Genomic DNA, 22,005 nt, shown 5'->3' on the forward strand with positions numbered 1-22,005 from the left:
TGTCTAACCCTGTTGAAAGGAAATATATTCACCTACTCATTACCCTAGCCCTTAAGCCCCTACTGAAGCATTTTTATTCATACAACTAGTCAGTCATAATACAATGCAGCCACACAGTGTGTCCATTCACACAGCTATCCATTCACAATTATGACAATTTTAGATCTTACAAATAATAATTTTCTTTTGTTGTTATTGTTGTTGTTGTTTTAGGCAATGGGGTTAAGTGACTTGCCCAGGGTCACACAGCTAGTAAGTGTTATGTGTCTGAGGACAGATTTGAACTCAGGTCCTCCTGAACCCAGGGCCGGTGCTCTATCCACTGCGCCATCTAGCTGCCCCCACAAATAACAATTTTCTTAGCAATAAGGCAAAGGAAATAATAACATTATATGTAGTCATACATTGAAGTGAATAGATAAATGATAACATTCAACACAATCATTACATAAACCTAGTTCACATTCTTTCCAACAATATGCTCAATATAACTGGAGGAGACTGGACACACACTTTTAGGAACCTAGCAAAGAAGCATGTGAGGGAGGGAAATAAGTGGGCTTGGGGTAATTTACAACTCTAGAGCGAAGGTTTTGACATCATTAGTCTGTTCAAAAACACATGCACCATGTAAAATTGCTTTTCAGCTTATTACTTCTCTGTTGGTCTTTACTGCTCTTCTGCTGGACTCTTCTCTTCTGTGCTAGAAGATAACATTTACAATTCTTTCAACTTGGCAAGCACTCTTAAGAGTGCTTTAGAAAGTGTTATCTCAATGTAAATACCTGTTCTCTTGAAGCTAGAGAACTTCAAAGCTCATCAAACCAGACCAGTCAGTTATTCACTCACCTGAATGCTGTATTGTCCAATTAGAATAGAGCTCATAAGCAACACAGCTCAGCCTCTAGAAAGGGCAAACAAATCTAGTTGGCTCTCCAAGATATAAAGCCTGTCTTCCCCTCTGCTTTTCCTTCTCAAACGAGAGGTGGAAATAGAAAAAAACAACAAAGTCACTTATGAGAAATGTCAATTTTCTAGCTTTAAGGGCTGAAGGTCTAAACCAATGGAATTAATCCTCTCTCGCAGCAATCAGGAAAGCTTAACTAATACCTTATGTTAGCTAACTGCTTCTAGCTGCCACCATCCCAACAGCACAACTTTTCAGCCTGCTGCTGAAATCTTTACCACAGATTCTTATCACCAGTCTCCTCTATCTAGAATACCTTACAGGACAACCTCCTGGTCCTCAATAACTAACCTTTCACTTAAAAAGTAGTCATTCATTAACTTTCCCCTATGAAATCATTAGTCCTTTTTAAATCATATCTCAGTCTCCAAATGCTTATATGATTTTTCTTTTTTTTTAAGTTTTTACCCTTTAATCATAAAGGTTACATACAAATGAGCTGAGGACCACAATGCCCCACACCTTTAAAACTTTACACACAGTCCTTCACCTCAACTGTGTGTCTTTGTGTTTGACTTACATTTTTTTTTACTTTTTAATAGATAAAAGGTTTTTTTTTTTCTTTTGCCTCTTTAAACCATCAGACAATTCACACACAAGCAAGGCATCATTCTATACCATTCACAAGATAATTTGCCTTTATATTTATGCCTCAATTCCTTTTCCATCCAAAATGCTCAAATTTCATCTGAAAGCTATGTTTCTTCAAACATCTTTTAATAAGTTTTGTTAAAATGGTCTTTTCCTACTCCTTTTAGGCATTGAAATGTTCATCTATAACAATAGCAATATCCTAAATCCTCTGATACTTGATACAACTATTTTTGTTTACATTAAAATACTTTTTTCTCCTGTTTTTTAGAACTAAGCTGATCCTTTTTAATGCAGTAGTACCTAAAAGGGACAGCAAATTACATGATGTTCAAGTACAAATTATTTGAGGTTATCATACCTCCCAGATGTGTAGTTTAAAAAGAATGCTGGACTGAATTTCAGGAGACCTATAATCTCATGGTAATTGTCTCAGTAAGGTGCTTTCTGACCTTGGGTCAGAAAAATGGGCAGCTAGGTAGCACAGTGGATAGAGTGTGGGCCTAGAGTCAGGAGGACCTAAGTTCAAATATGACCTCAGAAATTTACTAGCTGACCTTGGGCAAGCCATTTAACCCTGTTTGCCTCAGTTCCTCATCTGTAAAATGAACTGGATGAGGAAATGGCAAACCCCTCCTATATCTGCCAAGAAAACCCCAAATAGAATCATAAAGAGTCAGATACAGCTGAACAACATATCCATTCAACTCAACCAGCATTTATTAAGCAGCGTCTTTTCCTCTATTGTTAAGTCAAGAGGTTAAACTAAATAGGTTCTAAGTTCCTTTTTAGCTCTCACGTTTTACTACATTTATATTCAATTCAACAAGCATTTATTATATTCTTTCTGTATGCCAGGCACTGTGCTAGGTGCTAATATAAAGACAAAAATGAAGCAGTCTTTGTCCCCAAGGAGCTTACCATCTACTGAGATGGAAATATAGATAAAGATAAGTAAATACAAAAGATATACAAAGTGACAAGAGGTGGAAAGAATACATTCCAGGCATGGAATACAACTTGTACAAAATCACAAAGTCAGAAAACAGATTGCCTTGCAAGTAGGTCAGTCTGGCTGGAACGTAGTAATGTGAAATCCGTATAAAAATATATATTGGAACCAGGTTGCAAAGAGCTTTAAATGCCAAACAACCAAACAGAGGAGTGGGCATTTTATCCCAGGAGCAAGCTGAAGCTCTTTGGCAAGGGGCATGACGTGAGCAAATCTGTGCTCTAGGAATGCAGCTGGCCACCTGGATAGAGGATGGATTGGCAAAAGTTGAGAACAGAGGTGGGAAGATCGTTTAGGAAACTAATGCAATATACCATGTTGGAGGTGATGGGGAACATGTAACTAACAAGACAGAGGCCCAGATATTTTCTCCAGTCCTCCCAAACTCACAAAACTCCTCCAAGTAAGAAGTATGCACAAGAGATAAAGCAATTGCAACTGTCTCCACAATGCCAAGATGTCAAGAAGTTGACCAAGGTGACAACCTGATCAGTTAATAGCAGAGAGGGGTAATCCCTTATCCCTAACATGCTCACTCAGAACTCGCTTCTCTCAAGAGCCCCTATATCATAGAGGGCAACACAACCTAAACCACAGGTTTGTGCTCTAGGATCTACTCATAAAGTTCCCACTGCTGCTGCAGTTTCTGTCAACAAACACAAACCCTGCCTAGCCAACTATTTTATAGCAACAGCAGCAAAATTCAACTCTGCCTACCCACCCCTTTGTTACTCTTGCTGAGGCAGGGAGTATAGGAAAGCAGAAGTATGATCCATCTGGGCCAGTAGCACCTTCAACAGTGCTCAGCCAGAAGAATAATAATCAGTGTTTCAGCTGTTTGGAAGGGTGCCCTCATGTATGTGAGCTACACCGTGCCTGAAGTAAAAGGGACTGGCATCTGACTGGCTTCCTTTCTTTCCTCCTAGAATTTACTTGGGGGCAGAGACTGAGGCCCATGAAAGGTGAATTCCCCAAGTGGGAGAAGAATAAGGTAGCTTTGAGGTCTAGCCTTTGGGAACCTACCATCAAGTGGGAAGAATCAGAAAATGGGTAGGGAAACATAAGAACAAAAGACTGAAATTACCAAAGTTCTCAGAAGGAAAAAAAAAATTTAAAGCCTCAAGCATGAGCAGTAAATCAACAGAGAAGATGTTGGCCTACAACCCTTGGCCATAATAATCACAATTTACATTTATATAATGCTTTACAAATAAATTTCCATACACATATCATTTAAACTTCAAAAACAACCCTGTGGAGCACAGGGCAGATGTTATTATCCCCATTTTACAGATGAAGGAAAGTTCAACTAATATGCCCAAAGCCACAGAATTAATAAGTGGCAACATTAGAACCCAGGTCTCCCAATTTTAGGTCCAGAGCTCTTTCCATTATACCACACCAGCTCTTGTACCAATGGGGTTTCACTGTACCTGATTCCTCTTGATGCACTAACATAACTTCTTTACCCAATCTGATCTTCAAATAGAGAATATGATTCTAACAGCTTTGCTTGTACATTTATCAAAAAGGCTACCCTGACTGCATTTTTGCCACTAGTCCCAGCTGAGTACATGTCCTAAAATGCCCATCTCAAAGGAGAGAGATGTGTTAAATATATCATGTGCTTCTTTCCTCCCCTCTCTCTCATCTGACCTCTACCTTTTGAACAAAAGTGAAAATGAAAGCATCCTGCAAATTCTAAAAATTGCTAAGGAAATGGAGATTGTACCAACCAACAGTTATCAAGTAAGAGTAGAAGAGTGAGACTGGGAAATTAACATAGGGCCAGAGCTAATATTTCTAGCCTATAGAAGCGCAAAGTTGGAAAAGATCTCAGAGGTCATCTAATTCATCTCCATCTTGACTCATGGTTTCCTACAAATGATTATCCACCCCTTATGAAAACCTTCAGTGATGAGAAACTCATTGCCTCCTTTTGGAGCTCCAAAGTTCTTCCTTTGTATTGACTCATTGTCTACCTCATTGTTAATCCCACCCATTGTACTTGATTCTACCTTCTGGAATAAGCAGAATAAATCTAGTTCTTCTTAGTAATAGTCTTTCATATACTTGAAAACAGTTATCAAGTGCCTCCAACTACCACCCTACCCCCAAGTCGTTCCTTCTTCAACTAATTCTCATATGTTGTTTTAAAGTCCCCACCACCCTGGTTATCCTCAGATTGTTGTACATTCTCTTCTTTGTTGTTGTTGTTCAGTCATTTTTCAGTTGTGTCTGACTCCCCGATTGGGGTTTTCCTAGCAGATACTGGAGTGGTTTGCCATTTCCTTCTCCAGTTTATTTTATAGATGTCAGGATACTGAGGCAAACACGGTTAAATTACTTGCCCAGGGTCACACAGCTAGTTAGTGTCTGAGGCCACATTTGAATTCAGGTCTTCCTGACTCCAGACTGGCACTTTATCCACTGCACCACTAGCTGCTCCTCTCTTCTTTATAGTAAAAGATCAAATATTCCATTACGATGTTCAAATTTCTTAGGGCATTAAAAAAAAAACCAAGAACTCCCCTACACTTAATTTCTCTCAGTTTGATCCACTCCACCTTCCACCTAGGACTGAAGAGTCATTTTAGATCATTAGTTGAGGGAGCCAGGGAAGAGGGTCAGTTTAGCTTTTAAAGTGCTTCATTTGATCAACTAAGTGTTCATTCATATGCCATTTTGTGAGTGGACATAAGAAGCAGAGCTGGGATTTCCTAAGGGAGAGGACTCCTGGTTTCATGGGTCATGTCTGCAGACACCAATTAACCATCTATATTTAGAAACAAAAAACCCTGTATTGCAGTAGTGTTAGCAGGCATTCTTCTGGGTTTTTTTTTTCCTTCTGGTTCCTAACTTAAAGACAGATCTACCCAATGAGCCTCTGTGAAAGTAACACAACTAGGACCCAGGCATGAATCATACAACCCAGACTAGAGACAGGATTTTGTTGTTGTTACAGACAGAAAGAAGTTGCTGAGATACCAGAGGAAGAATGTGTTAGTATAGGCTAGTCCACTGGTGGGTGCCACCTAACCTCATGTTATTGAAAGTCTGGTGGTATTGGAAACAAAAGATCTAGGTTCCCAGGCCACCTCTCTATTTTGTTTTAGTAGTATGACTTGGTCACACCCATTCAGTTCACTGCCAGCCTCAGTTTCCTTATCTGTAGGATGAGGATAATACCTGTAATACCTACCTCACAGAGTTATCATAAGTTTCAGATGAGATAACAATGTAAAAGTGTTTCATATAAATGAAAACTACTATTAATTATGGAGAGGCAGTATAGTGTAATTATTAAAGAGCCAGCCCTGGAGTCTGGAATCTTGCCTCTGCCAATGAGCCTGGCCCCCAGACAACTCTCTAAAACTCTCTAAGCTGCAAAGCAGGTTCCCACCTGCATTGATAGAGTTTCCTCATTGGGAATTTCATTTGGAAAAGGAAATCCCATGTCTGATTTTTTTAAATCAATATTATTATTGAGGGGTGAAATGGCATGCTACCATGCCTCTTCATATCTCATGACTTTCCTTTCTCTTTTCCTCTCCATCATTCTCTTCTGTCTCCTGTCTTTCTTTCCTTTCTTTGATTATTTTCTTTCATTCCTTTATAATCTCCTGTACCTAAGGCACAGTGCATTCAATGGCACCTTCAAATATTCATAACTAGCAGAAAATGACCAAGAATACACCATTTGACCAATGGCCTACAAAGAAATCTGCACTTCACTCTTCCACCCCAGAATTAATACATTTAAAGCTAGAGTCCTTAGGGCTTGTAACACTGGCACCATTCTGGTGCTTGGTCATGACTAACACTTTTATTTTTAATTATTTCATATATTTTTGCTTTGTCTTCCTAACACGTTTGTGACTCGAGCTCCATGAAGGCAGGAACTTATGATTATCTTGCATTCTACATAGTTCCCTGCATACTACAAGGTACTTGGTAATTTTTCTGCTCCCATGCTGTTGGTTGGGAAATTTAGAATATAAATTTCTTGAGGGTAGGAACTCTTAGCATACTTGCACACAGTGGTTATTTTTTAAATTTTGTTCATTTGAATTGAATTATTCACATCTCTCTTTAAATCTGGAAGGCCCTCCCTTTACCTTCTCTCTCCATCTCTGCCTATTAAAATCTTACCCATTTTTCAAGGTTCACTTTAAATACTACCTCCACCACGAAGCCTTCCTTGATTCTACCACAACTGAAAATGATATCTCCCTTCTCAAAATTATCATTTCACCTTATTTGTATGTAGAATGAATTTATCATTTTCTATTTCACATAATAGTGACTGCCATGACACAGACATAGAAGATAGAGAACTGGCAATGAAATAGAGGTGTGCTAGTGAATGTTTAATAACAGGCTTTGGGAGGAGGGGGGTGATATTGACAGAGCACACTTTTAAGTTTAATCTGTGTTATTAACATTATCTCTATTATTTTCTTAAGTTCAGCCTAAACAATAAATAAAACATTCATTCAATCCCTGATTTTTAGCACTTGTTGATTTCCAAGGTTAAGCCTATATGAGCTGACTCCAGCTCACCCTTTCTTTAACGCCAGCAAGACCTGGGTTCAAGCCCCGTATCTGACATACAGGCTGTGAGACCTTGGGCAAGTCACTTAACTTCTCAATATCATAATTCGCCAAGACTCTAAGTTACAGAAAAGGTGTCGACCTACATCAGAGGAAGTTTCTATTCTAGTAATCCCCTATATCAATGAAGCCACAACGCTAGTCTCTAGTCCTGTTATGTGTGATTGTTATTCATATATAGGTCTCTTACCTCCTACAGATATTTATAACTTCCTTGAGGAAAAGATCATATTTTACTTATCTTTGTATCTCCTACCACCTAGCACACATATCTTTAATATGTTTCTTGAATTGAATGAATAGTATGACCAATAAATACTTACTGAATTGAATATCCCTAAAGCGTTTGAATAGGAATGCCCTGAAAGAGGAACTGCCCCAACTCTAATTGATTTTTTATAGCATATCAGTCACCAAACTGGGAGAGGGTTTGTCCCCAGAAGTCCTTCATCTGAGTGCAAAACTAATGGACTGGTTCTCTGACATGTGTTCTTTGAAGACTCTTTACCTAGAATTCAGAATACCCCAAAATAGCTATGGTTCTCAGTGTGACATAAACCTGGATATGGTTGCTTATTTTGTCTTCCAGATATTTACTTGGCTGGCTATATACCAAGCCAATTGACTCAGGGCCAAAGAAAATTAGGGGAATTAAACATTTTATTAATGTTTCAAACCCTGATTCCCTGTGCTTGTATTGTTTCTTTAGAATCATGCTATCATGGGAAAAGCAGTTCAGTAAGTTCCTTTTGCAAGCCAAAGGATTTGCTTTCAGATCCTGAATATGCCACTTAGCTTTGTGACCTTGGGCAAGTCACTTCTCCAATGAAGACCTCAATTTCCTAAAATGAGGAGAGTTAGGCTAGATCGGGATCCTTCACATTTTGTGCATCATGGACCCCTTTGGCAGTCTGGTAAAAGCCTGTGGGTACCTTCTCACAGAAATATTTTTTAATACTTAAAATAAAATACATAGGATTACAAAGGAAACTAAATGCTAATGAAGTTAAAGATATAACTTTTTTTCTCATCCAAGCCCGTGTACTCCCTGAAATCTATTCACAAGTCCTTTGGGAGTCTGTGAACCCCAGGTTAAAAGCCCCTGGAATAAATTGTCCCTAAGATACTTTCCAGCTCTAAATCCATAATCCTTAGAACTAAAAGTGAATTTATCTAGACCTAATGCCCACATTTTAAAAAGTATGGAAATTAAGACATTATTATTATTATTAACAATAATAATATCTAGAATTTATGTAAAGCTTTAAGAATTGCAAAGCATTTTATATGTTATCTCATTTCAGAATCACAACTCTGTGAAGTAGGCACTATTATTATCCCCATTTTACAGATGAAGAAACTGAGCTAGACAGAGGCTAACTGATTTGCCTAGGGTCATCTGCCTAGTGGTTTCTAAAGCTAGATTGGAAGTCAAGTCTTCCAAACTACATTTCTAGCTATCAACTGTACCACCTGCCTGCCTCTGACTGTCTTAAATGACTTGTGAAAATTAGCCTGATGAGAAGCTGGATCACCCAATTCCCATGACCAATTATACCTTTCCATCTCATCATTATGTAATTGTGGATTTTGGGCAACTGACACACAATATCAGATGTGTCATTACAGTGAACAGAGAAAATGTTAGAAAGGGCAGGTAAAAATATTAGAGACTGTAAAGAAAACTTTCATAGGCCTGAAAATCTGGGGTATTGATCTGGGCAGCTTGTCTGAATACCATACTTTTATCCTTATCAATCACTGATTTTGTGTTCTGTTTTGTTTTGTCTTTGTAGATTGCATCTTTGCTCAAGGACAATGACCGAATTCAATCAATCCAAACTGTCACACCCAATGATGAAGACAGTGACATCAAGAAAATTAAGAAGGTTTATGCACTTTTTCTTTATTTTTACATGTTTTGGTATCTTACCATCCCTAAATAAACCACTTAGCATTTCCAGGAATCTCCAGAGTCTCCTCATCCCCAGTACTTTATTACATCTCCAAAGACCACATCTCCCCTAAAAAAAGCCATTCACCCTCATCTTTTCAGTGCCCTCTTTGGTTCCCAACCGTTGGATATGTTTTTTAAAAACCATAAAATCATAGAAGCCCAACATACCTTGAATTTCTTTTTTTAATTAATCCACTTATTTTTTACACTCCTCTTTACCTTCACCCAATTAAAAAAAATAAATAAAACCTTCATGGCAAATAAGCACATCAAATAAAATGTTTTACATGTCCAAAAATGTATGTCTTATTCTCTACCTTGAATCCATCCTCCATCAGCCAAGCTTTGGGTAGTCAGTTTATAAAGTTCTTTCCTCATAAGTAAATAATACAAATATTAATGGCCCCATTTTACAGATCAAGAACCCTACTTAGTCGACTAATCCAGGATCAAACAGTTGGTGTGAGAATTATATGTTATAGATTCGGAAAAGAACAGTCAGGAAATCCTCAAAATAATAGGGTATTTATTTACCCAATGACTGATGACTCCTCGAATTTTTTCTACTTTGTAATGGGTGGAATGAGGAAGAGCACCAATGACGAGCCCATAGCTACATACAGTGAAGAAAATAGTATAGAACGGTGGAAAGAATCCTCCCTAGTGTTAGAGTCAGAGAACCTATGTTCAAATCTCACCTCTGTCCTATCTTAAGCAAGTCACTTAACTTCTCTGGGCCTCAGTTTCCTTATCTATAAAATGAAGGGATTGTACTAGATGGCCTCTGAGGTCCTTTCTGGCTCTAAATCTGTGATCTTATGATTATAGGAGTTTTCCTGAACTGCTCTGTGGAAGTCCTTTCCATACTGAGAAAAATATGCTCCTTTGGGACAGAATCATAACACATATTAGTCCATATAATAGAACCGGGAGGAATTTCAGCATCATCCACATGATGCTATTGTTTTACAGGTGAGAGGGATCTAAGGCCAGAGAAAGGTGAAATAACTTGCCTGAAGTTGCTCAGTGAATTAGTTGCTGTTCAGTCACATTTCAGTTATGTCCGACTCTTCGTGACCCCATTTGGGGTTTTCTTGGGAGGGATACTGGAGTGGTTTGCCATTTCCTTCTTCAACTCATTTTACAGATGAGGAAACTGAGGCAAACAGGGTTAAGTGACTTGCCCAGGGTCACACAGCTATTAAGTGTCTGAGGCCAGATTTGAACTGAGGAAGAGGAGTCTTCCCAACTCCAGGCCCAGCACTGAGTGGCAGAGCTAAAGCTAAAATCCAGCTTTCCTGACTTAGTTCAGGGCTCTTTCTGCTACACCACTGAAACATATGAAAACAGGGGCAGGTAGGGGGTGGGAGGAAGACATTCTTCAAATGTTCCTGTATGTGAATTAATTTTTTTCCCTGGTTCTTGCTAAAATTAGCCAGCAAAAAGGAATCAGACGACAGACATCAGAGTTAAATATTCCTGCTCATTTCCCTGTAGAATCAGTAGGCAGAAGTTCAAGATCTGCATGTACTCAATTTCATCTGAGGAGTCCCAAGGATGAGATTAAGGCAATCTGCCTTATCTTTTCTAATTGGATAACTCCTCATCATCGTGATGAATATTAATTACAACCTTCTGGGTCTTTGAGACTGTCACCCTATTTTTCACTACTTCCTTCTTATTGCAGCCAGAATGGGATATCCCCAATCTTAGTCTGTATTTCCATGTCTAGTGGATACTCCTTTCTCAATTCCACCTGTTGAAAGCCTTTTTGGTCAAGGAAGGCCTAGCTCTGGTGTCCTCTTCCCCCATGATGCCTTCTCTGATTCCCTTTTCTGAAAGTGATATCTTCTACCTCAGTCAAGATCTTTCCTTTAGCCCATCACAATCTATCATACTTCTCATACTTGTGACAATTTATCATACTCATCTGTGTATATATTGTATCTCCCTTATTAGTCATAAGTTCCGTCAGAGTGGAGAACATCATTTTTTTCATCTTTTTTTTCTAATTCTCATCACCTAGCAGGATTCCTACATGTATTTGGCACTGAATGTTTGTTGAGTGAACAAAATATAGTGCCATCTTTCCATATACATAATGGAGGAGGGAAAAAATAAAAATCCTCTTTTTCACAGGTGCAAAGCTTTTTGCGGGGCTGGCTCTGCCGGAGAAAATGGAAGACAATTATTCAGGACTATATCCGGTCACCTCATGCTGACAGCATGCGGAAAAGAAACCAAGTGGTATTTAGCATGCTTGAGGCAGAAGCTGAATATGTCCAGCAACTGCACATCTTGGTCAATAACTTCCTCCGTCCCTTGAGGATGGCTGCCAGCTCAAAAAAGCCTCCTATTACACATGATGATGTCAGCAGCATCTTTCTAAATAGGTGAGTGTTCTTTTTGGAGGGAGAAGCTTTCAGCAAGGAGCTCCTGGTTTTTTTCCAATCAACAACTGCAGTAAAATGGGGACTCTGCTGAAATTTGGTTTTTAACTACAGACACACACACACATACACACACACACACACACACACACACACAAAAGAGTTGGTTAAGCAGACTGATCATATAAAGAAAGTTAACAGTAAGGAGGAGGAGTGTTTCAGATAATTAGGAAAACAGATTCCTTTCAAACAAACATTCCTTCAATTAGCTAACAAATTATTCAATATAAACAATTTGTATGGAATATAAACAGAGACAATTCCTACCTATTCATGAATGTATAACATTATACCCTATGCATACTTAGAAAAAATAAAATTGTGTTTATTTTTAAATATTCCATAATTCAGGCTTTTCAATTCAAACTTACCCTTCCCAAAGTTGTTATAAATTATTATTCCATAATGCTGTATAATCATGGTTCTCCTCCTACTTTCCTGTTTCCTCTCTGTCCCCTTCCATGACTACTATTCTTTCTCTCACTAAATATGAAGATACCTCAAGGTCTAACCTCAATCCTCTTCTCTTCTCTGTCCACACTCTCTCATTTGGTGATTGCTTCAATTATTATTTTTATACAGATCACGTTAAGATTTGTATCTTCAGCCTAACCCTCAGTGCCACATTTCCAACTCTCTTGTTGTACATCTCCACCTGAACTCTCCGGTCTAAAACTAACCAACTCATCTTCTTCCCTTTACTTAACTCTTCTACTTTGTTTCTATCTATTTAATGGTACTTGTCATCTACTCCCTTGTATCACACTTATTCTATATGTGGCCTTTGTCTCATACAAAATGATAACCATTCTGAGGGCAGACTGTCATTCATCTGTGTATACCCTGAAGTGCCTGTAACAGTACCTTTTATATATAAGACAGTCAATGAATATTTGTATGAATGAATGAACAAATTCATCCCAAGGCTACACATAGTATTTCAATACAGTGGGATCTTATGAGAGCTCACCTCTAGTGGTGTTGGTGTTGGTGCAAGGCACAGGGAAATAGGAGAAAGAAGAAAAATATTCCTTTCATTCTGCTATGAATACAGTTATATATAATAAGACCTTGGAGTGATAGAATACTTTTCTTCCAACATATTTCCATGCAGTTCCATGAGTTCCATGGCACATGCTCTGAAAGGCATTGGCAAAGTCAAATCTGGTGGCTTGCCTTATCGATTGCAAAACACCCAGGTGGCCACCACAAGGCTCAACCCATTGCAAACAGGCAGAAATCACAATGTAGGACACTGAACCCAGTCAGTAGCAGAGCACAGCCTGAGCTGACTAATGACTGTCATCCAAGTAGATAGAATGCCCACAGCAACATTGAAGTACTGCTCTTTCCAGTAATGAGGGATACTTTAGCACCAGGAAAATCTGAAATGTGATCATGCTGTTTATATCTCTACTGAGCTGGCTCCCTCCTGTCCTGTTCCCACCAGCATGGCTTGAACATGCTTCAGAGAATCATCAATATAGTTCACATATAAGCCTATAGGATAACTTGATGAGGAAATTAAGGAAATGGGCACCCTTTATATTACAATAATGTAATGTAATCTAATGCTACAAATACTAATTAAGTGTATACTATGTACGGAAGCTGGGGACAGTACTAAGTCTGAATAAAATGTGGTTCCAAGGAGGTTACTATCAAATAGGGAGAGGGAAAAATATGGCATCCACGTAGATAAGTAAAATATACATTACAAAATGAATGTTTCAGAGCCTCACAAAACAAAGCACTTTGTGCAATCCAAAGGGGAGGGCCATGACTGACCAGGGAAACCAGGTAAAGAATTCTGGAGAAGAAACTGTTTGAGTTGAACTTTATAGATGGATAGGAATTCCAAAAAATAAAGAAGATGGAGGAGGACATCCCAGGTGTAAGGATGAACCTTACCAAAGGCTGGAAGACCAGAGAGACACATTCAACAGAGAGTTGTCTGGTTTGGTTGGAGCATTAAATGCGTGAAGGGAAATTATATGAGATAAGACTGGATGGTGGGGGGGGTCTTCAGGTTAGGAAAGGCTGTGAATGTCAGGCTGAGTTGTAGCTTTACTTGATAGTTTGTTCTTTAGCTTCCTACCTTCATGTGACTGTTTTGCCCAAACCTGAATTGAATAAGAGTTTAAATGTCTGGATGGCGGAAGGAGAAAATGTAAAAGGCGGGTAAGGAGAGGGTGGGAAGGAAAAGGACTATGAAACTGGAAACCCCTTAGTATGTTGTTTTCGAGTATTGCTCTGCCTACCCAAAAATGAAATACCTGTGATGCTCAGGCAGGACAAAGGGTAAACTGATTTTTAGCTGGCATATGGTAATGGGCTTAGCCTTTATTCAGAGAACACTTCCATTGAGAAATCCAGATGGACTTATAAGCAATTAGTTTCACCCTGGAATTTTCTTCCCAACCTGTTATAAAAACTCACATATGCCTTTCGTCGGGTCTCAGAGACCTCCAGAAAAGGGGTTCCAGGCCTTTTCCTTGCACACTGTGCAATAGATTCAGTGAAAAAGTAAGAAGGTGTAGTGTTCTTGGACCAAATAGGTCAGGATAGTAGTATTTCCTAAATGCTGCTATGTCATGGTTCATTTCTCAAAGCGCTACTTGTCGCTACAGGGAGTGGGAGGTGGGGGGCAATCAGCCAAGATTACAAATGTCTTCCAAGGCATCCCCAGAATGTTTAGAGCCCTGAGAGTGTGGGAATCTGAAATATTAGCCCTGCAGGTCACACTGTGACCCTGATGTTTGTAATTCCACCTCATTGTCTAACTGTTCTACCCCTCCAGCCAACACCCTCCACTTCATTAATACTTTCCCTCTACTATCATCATTTCATTTTCCTCCATAAATAACTTTTATTTATGACTTTCTAAACAACAAAATCATTTCCCCATATGCCTCTCCCCCAAAACCTCTCTTGTAATAAAGAAATATGTAAGTAAATTCCAACTCACAAATCAAATGCTTCTGAAAATATATGCAACATTCCTCATCCACCTCTTTAGCAAGACTGGAGAGACATGTTTCCTTCTCTTTCCTCTAGATCCAGGATGGATTATTGCAGTTCATCTGAATTCAGCAGCATTTTAGTGTTGGTTTTGTTTACATTACAGTAGTAATTGTGCATTCTTTTAGTTCTGTTTGCTTCACTCTCCATCTATACAAGTCTTCCTATGATTATCTCAATTCCTTTCATTTGTTATTTTTTTTACATACAATAATGTTACATTATATTTCTATACTTCATCCTCAGTCATTTTCCCCTAATTGGTATTATTTCTGAAAGCTCCCTCTACCAGAATCAAAATTCCCAATCAGGATAAGATTTGACAAGCTTTTTTTTTTTTATTTTGGTAAGGCAGTTGGGGTTAAATGACTTGCCCACGGTCACATAGCTAGTAAGCATCAAGTGTCTAAGGCTGGATTTGAACTCAGGTCTTCCTGACTCCAGGGCCAGTGCTCTATCCACTGCTCTTCCTAGCTGCCCTTTGACAAGCATTTATTAAGCGCCCATTATAAGCCAGGCACACTGAATGAACGGAAACATCTATTAAGTATTTGCTATATGCAAAGCACTCTGCTGAGGGCTAGGAATATGAAAGGAGCTCACATTCTAATGGGGGAGACAACCCACACGGAAGATTTTAGTTTCAAGTCAAATGGAAAAGTCTCATGTTCAATGAGGAAAGAGGAAAAGCAGGTGTCAATGCTTCTTTTTTAATGGTATTTCCACTGATAAAATGATATTATTTCTGATATCAAACCATTGAAGGGTTCCAAGGATTTTTGTGGCAAGAATTTTTTTGCTGGGTCTTCAATAGATGTGGCTGTAGCACCTGTAGGAGCAATTGACAGGCTTCCTCTGCACAGGATGATGTCTGAGAGCACTGGGCTGGAAGCATTGAGATTCCCAGGGCTCTTGGGTTCAGGGTCCTGGGCTGTCCCCATCAGAGTCCGAGGGGAGATGGTGGTCATGTTGGTGGTAGTGGTGGTTTGTCTTGTCTGGCACATGCTGCCCCTAGGTAGGCTGGCTTACCTGTCCTATGTGGCAATTGGTTGGTAGTTGGCGGGAAGGACTGGCCCTTTCTCTACAAGAGTTGTTTTCCCAACTGATGGCTGAGCCACGAGCAGGACTGGTGGTTAGGGGGGTGCTACCATTCCCAAGGCTCCCATGCCAATTTGCCTATTGGTGGCAGCACCACATGAGAGGCATATAAAGTAAAAAATGAAACAGCCTCTGCCCTCATGCAGCTTCCATGTGGGGACCGCAGGAGACAAAGGAAAGGAAACATGTGCCCAGATAAGTAAGTATAAGCTAAGTACAAAGTAAATGCAAAGTAATTTTGGAGGAGGAAGTCGGAGAGCACTCACAACTGGTACACACGGGAAAAACCTTGTGTGAGAAGTAACACATGAGCTTAGCCCCTCAGGGTTCCAGGGATTCCAAGAGGCACAAATGGTAAAGGAGAGCATTCTGAGCATGTGGAACAGGCTGCCCAAAACTGAGGAGGAGGAGGAAAAGGAAATGTCGTATACAGGGATTAGCAAATAGACTAGTATGGATGGAGCATAAGAGTGTGGAGTGAGTAGAAGGAATAGAAAATCAGCCTGGAAAGCTAGGTTGTGAAGGGCTTAAAATGTCAAATAAAGGAGCATATATTTTATCCTAAAGACAATAGAGAGCCATGGAAGCTTCTTGAGGAGAAGAATGACACTTTAGGAAAACTCTAATTGTTTGGAAGTTTTTCTTAACCACATCAAGACAAATTTCAATTTTTTGCAACTTCCCACCTATTTGCAGAATATCCCCCTCCCCAAAACTCAGTCCTTCCAAAACCATAGCATCACAGCCAACCAGTCCTGCCAGAGGCCCCCAAACATCCTCTACAAGGGGCTGTTCCTCGCCATGATAAGGGCCACCCCACCCCCCAGTCCAGCAGGGGATCCCATTCAGACCACAAAATCTGAGGAGACTGCTCAATCTCCTTCTCCTGGCTGCTTTCCTTTTAGTTACTTCTCCTTTCATCCAGAGAGTGCTGTTTCTGTTGCTATGGTTACAGATCTCCTCTCTAATACTGAAGTTGCCAGGCCTGGCTTTAATTTATGGACAAACAGACTTCCTACAGGGCATTGCAGGCTAATGGAGAGGACCCTGGACTAGGAATTAGCAGACGTGATTTCTATTTCTAGCCCTGCTGCCTGTTTGCTATGTGACCTTACTTAGTTAAAAGAGTTAACCTTTCTGAGTCTGTTTCCCCATCTCTAGAATGGGAATAAGAATTCCTATTCCTGTGCCTGCATGAGGTGTGGAAAGATGAATGTTACAATGTCTATAAGTTCTTTGATCTCTGCAGGAAAAGATATTAACCTAATTTAATGCTATTGACCTCATTGAATATAATCTGGCTTTCATGATCACCTGCCCAAAGCTTCTAGACTGGTTAGCCCAACTTACAAAGATGTAGAAGGTAAACTAAAGGAAACTATAAGGGAGATTCAAAAACCAATTAAAACACAAAATTATCTTTTATCTCCTTCCCTTGATATCACCATTTGTAGCTAAGAACATGAAATTGTACCCTGACTAATGAGTAGAAATGTTTTGTTTCTCTTAATGTGTGATATCAGAGATATGATTATCACTTCAGTAATTGGACCCTGGGCCAAGTTACAAATATTGATCATACCTTATATTCCTCAAGAAAACAAATTTATAAGGAGCCCTGGTGGCATCTACAGCATGGATCTGTGACCAAAGCAAAGAAAAAGGATTGTACCATAGGCCTTAAAGGAGTCGTTTGCTTAGAGAGCCAGCCCTTGGGTCTTTGTGACAGATTGTGCTGAGGGCAGAGTTCGAGTGTGCAATGGTAGTGTCATGCCTAAAGTGATTAATGGTATGTCAAAGGGTGAAAGAGAATGTGGTCTGTCACACATGAGTAGTATTATGTTCAGGGGCACGTTCCTGGACAATTGGAAGAGGTGTTGGGATATAATCTCTGAGAGTTTTTTGGGTGACACTGGATGAAGATTACTGAAGTATTAGAATCAGCATCCTTAGAGTAGACCATAATTTGTGGCAGTATGGAGAGATGGATGAGGGCAGCTCGTGAAGGCAGATACCCCCAGCCTTTGCATCCAGCTGACAAGATGGAACCCACACTGAATCCTCACCCCTACCAACACAGCGATAGCAGGCATCTTGGGATAATGATGAAAGAGTTCTGATAGATGGTACATCTGAGTGGCATGTTTCTGATCCCCCAGTAGTCTCTATGTGGGAAAAGGGATCACTCCTGGTGTGCCAGTGTTGTATGGAGGCGTTGCAAGTGAACCTAGAGCCAGAGCACTAGAAAGTGGAGAGGAGCTGCAAATTGCTCGAGGCAGAGTTGCATTGATCCTTACCAGGAGATCAGTCGTGCCAATATGTACATGGAACTGTCTGGGGAGAAACTGCCTGGGGTAGGACTTTTTAAGGGTCTGGGCTGCTTTATGGGAAAGGCAAGTTTAAAAGTGAGATGAAGGCAAAACTTAATGGTCAGCCACTGCTTTTTCCTTCCCTTTGCCTTTGAAAAATGCAAACAGACACACGGGGCCCCAGCTGTTCTCCCAATTGCCCACAGAACTAGTCCATGCCCATCTCAAAAGTTGCCAGGTGTGTTGTCCTTGATGGCTTTTTGAAGGCTGTCTTCATGGAGACTATGCTACACAGATGTCAGTCAGGTGTCCTCTGCACAGGAGGGTAGACTGCTGGGATTAGGCTTCAAAAGGTAATATTTGACTGACTGCTCCTATTGGAGGTATAAAATGGTTTACAATCCACTTTCATATCTTCACTCCAAGTTCAGTCTAAAATAACCGCGTTCAGAAACCTTTGCCTCTCCTCTCTGCCAGAGTTATTTCATACAGACACATAAATGTTCAAAGTAGAAGAGAGCCTCAGAAGCTGCCTAGTCCAACCCATGATGGACCAACAATTCTCTCTACCTGGAAGGCAGCCATTGAACTTTTGCTTGAAGACATCAAGTGAGAGGGAACCTACTTTCTCAAGGCAGCTTATTCCAATTTTGGAGAGTAATTGTCATTAGGAAGTTTTGTCCTTGTTGTTCTTCAGGCATTTTTGGTCATGTCCGACTCTTTGTGATCCCATTTGGGGTTTTCATGGCTAAGATACTGGAGTGGTTTGCCATTTCCTTCTCCAGCTCATTTTACAGATGAGAAAACTGAGTCACATAGGTTAAGTGACTTGACCAGAGTCACATAGCTAGTAAGTGTCTGAGGCCAGATTTGAACTCAGGAAGATGAGTCTTCTTGACTCCAGGTTCAGCACTCTTTCCACTACACCACCTACCGATTCATTTTGTCCTTACATCAAGCTTAAATCTGCCTTTCTGTAACTTTCTCCCCATTGCCCCATTCTTTCCTTCTTGGGCCCAAATCTAACCCTTTGTGTGAGCGATAGGCCTTCAGATATTTAAAGACAGCTATCATGTAAGCCCAAAGTCTATCATGTAAGTAGTGCCAAGCTTCTTATATCCTGACTCTTCCAATCCGTATATTTATTAGCTTTCTTCTCCTTCTCTTCCAGCCTTGTGTCATCCACAAATGTGATATATATTTTCATCTATGACTACATTGAAGTCATTGCTAAAATGTAGTAAATAATTCAGAACCAAGAACCCACCTAAAGCATACCACTAGTGACCTGCTTCTAATTTTGACATGGAACCATTTGGGTTATCTTCGAGCCTATATTTCTCCATCTTATTCATAAGCATAACATGATAGATTGTGTCAAATGCTTAGTTAAAATCTAAGCAAACTATACTGAAGCATTCCCTTGATCTAACAGTCTAATCACTGTATCTTGAGAAAGTTATACTGACACTATGACATCTTTGTGTCCTTTTCCATCCTTCCCTGTTCATTAACCTCCCATTATATAATACATTCTAGAATCTCACAACAAATTGAAGTCAAGCTTACTGAGACATAATTTGCAAACTCTGCTCTCCTTCCAAGATGGAGTGCTGGACCTAGAGCCAAGAAAACCTAAGTTCAAATCTGGCTTTAGATGCTCAGTAGCTATGTGACACTGGGCAAGTCACTTAACCCCTGTCTGCCTCAGTCTTCTTATTTGTAAAACTATGATAATAATAACACCCACTTCCCAGGGTTGTAGTGAGGATAAAATGTAAAGTGCTTTGCTAATCTTAAATAAATGCTGTCTATTATTTTCATTTTTATTTTTCAAATTGGTATTTTTTGCCCCTCCTCAGTCCTAAAGCATCCCATTTTCTAAGATCAATCAATTCAATAAGCATTTATAAGGGATTTTACCATGTGACCAGACACTGTGCTAAGAGCTGGTGATACAAAGAACAGTCCCTATCCTCAAAGAGCACACATTATAATGGGGGAGACAATAAACATTATTATATAGACATCAGATATGTAATACACATAATTATATAACATATATATACACACAACATATACATGCTATATACACACCTATACTGTTTCCCCCATTAGGATGTCTCTCCATATCTCTCCATATATATGTGTGTATATATACGTGTGTGTGTGTGTATATGTGTGTGTGTGTAGATATAGATATATATCAATACATGCAATATAAATGCCTCAGGTAGCCTTGACAAGAAAGGTACTAGCAGGTAGGGAGTTGAGGGATAGCCTAAGCAGGAAGAAGTATAATCCAAGTCTTAATGAAGTCAGAAATCCTTTCAAATATCATTGAAAGTAGCTCAGTAAATATACCTGATGGTTCTTTCAAATTCCCAGGATAGACTTTATCCCTGGTAACCTAAATTCGTCAAGGTACCCTCTTACTATCTCCCTACCTACTTTGTATTTCAATTTGCTATTAGCCATTTTTGGCCTATTCTTTCCAATCCAGAGATAGTTCTCCTTGGTAGAAAAAACAGAAGTAAATTTGTGCAAGCAAAACTCAGCTAGGTTCTAGGCTAATTGAACTCTAAATCATAAATAACTCACATTAGCTATGTAAAAATGGCCCTCACTAATCGCCATGAAGTCTAAAAAGTAAGTTGTTGTCAATTTCTAAGTATAGTCAATGTCTGATACATTGGGCAGTAGAATTAGAGTCCAAAAACCTATGAACAGCCTAGAAAGCAGTTTAATAGTGATAAACTCCTACCCTTGTGTTTAAAAATTCAATTATACAAATGAAGAATGAAAGAGGTTTCACTTAGCCATTCATATTTTTTTAAAAAATCTAGGTAGTTAATTTAGCTGTAAACTCAATACATTTCAGTAGTACAATGTGGCTGCCCCAGACTACTGTGTAATAGACTTAAGCTTTGTTAACAAGGTAGAGTGTCCAGAAACTATGAGGCAATAATCCTTCTGTACTTCACACTGGTCAGACCTCTTCTGGAGAATCATGCTGTGCTCCAGGCATCATATTCTGAAAGGAATATTGACAAACTAGATCATGGCCAAGATGGTTAGGGAACTGAGAACCATGTTTTTTCTTGGAAACTCCTGAGAACAGACCCAAGACCAATGAGGGAAAATTATGAGGATAAATATTGCAGTCAGAACTTTCTAACAACCTGAACTGCCCTCAAATGAAATAGACTACTCAGTGAGGTTACGAAGGCCCCATAATTGGAAAAATTAAGCAGAAGATAGATAAAATTGCATTAACTATATCATAGAAAACTGGAGAGGTTTACATGAATTGATACAAAGTGAAATGAGCAGAACCAGGAGAACATTATACACAATATCAGCAACATTGTATGATAATAAACTATGAATGACTTAGCTCTTCTCAGTAATGCAATGAGCTAAGACAATTTCAAAGGATTCATGATGGAAAATGCCACCCATATCCAGAAAAAAAACCAATGGAGTCTGAATGCAGATCAAAGCATACTATTTTCACTTTCTTTTTTTTTTTTCACGGTTATTTTCTTTTGGCCTGTTTCTTCTTTCATAACATCACTAATGTGAAAGTATGTTCTACATGATTGCACATACATAACCTATATCAAATTGCTTACTGTCTTAGGAATGTGGTGGTGAGGGAGAGAACTAGATAATTTGAAACTCAAGTTGTTGTTTTTTTAATGAATGTTAAAAATTGTCCTTACATGTAATTGGAAGAGATCCCTGTATGTAGCCGAAGATTAAACTAGAAAACTCCAAAAGTTCCATCCAACTCTACAACTCAGTTCTCTGATTTGATTTAAATTAAATTAAATTAAATCACTAGTAAGAAAAACATTCAATTCAATTTCATAATTTTAACCCAAAAAAAAGTATGATTGTCTGTCATAGTCTAGAAGACAGAGAGCCAGTCTTTGAGTCAGTATGACCTGGGTTCAAGTCTCTGCCTCAGACACATAAAGGCA

The 22,005-nt window shown here is 39.3% G+C and overlaps 1 protein-coding gene across 1 annotated transcript in view; it reads left to right on the forward strand.

Moving 5' to 3' along the window:
- Window positions 1–22,005, forward strand: part of RASGRF1 (Ras protein specific guanine nucleotide releasing factor 1) — a 206,792-nt gene that overhangs the window by 86,184 nt on the left and 98,603 nt on the right. The window contains exons 4-5 of the mRNA XM_020965608.2: window positions 8,981–9,073; window positions 11,281–11,534. Coding sequence (XP_020821267.1) covers window positions 8,981–9,073; window positions 11,281–11,534 — 347 coding nt within the window. The remainder of the gene's footprint in view (window positions 1–8,980; window positions 9,074–11,280; window positions 11,535–22,005) is intronic.

This window comes from Phascolarctos cinereus, unplaced genomic scaffold, assembly GCF_003287225.1.
Source record: "Phascolarctos cinereus isolate Bilbo 61053 unplaced genomic scaffold, phaCin_HiC Scaffold_3;HRSCAF=262, whole genome shotgun sequence".
Lineage (NCBI taxonomy): Eukaryota > Metazoa > Chordata > Mammalia > Diprotodontia > Phascolarctidae > Phascolarctos > Phascolarctos cinereus.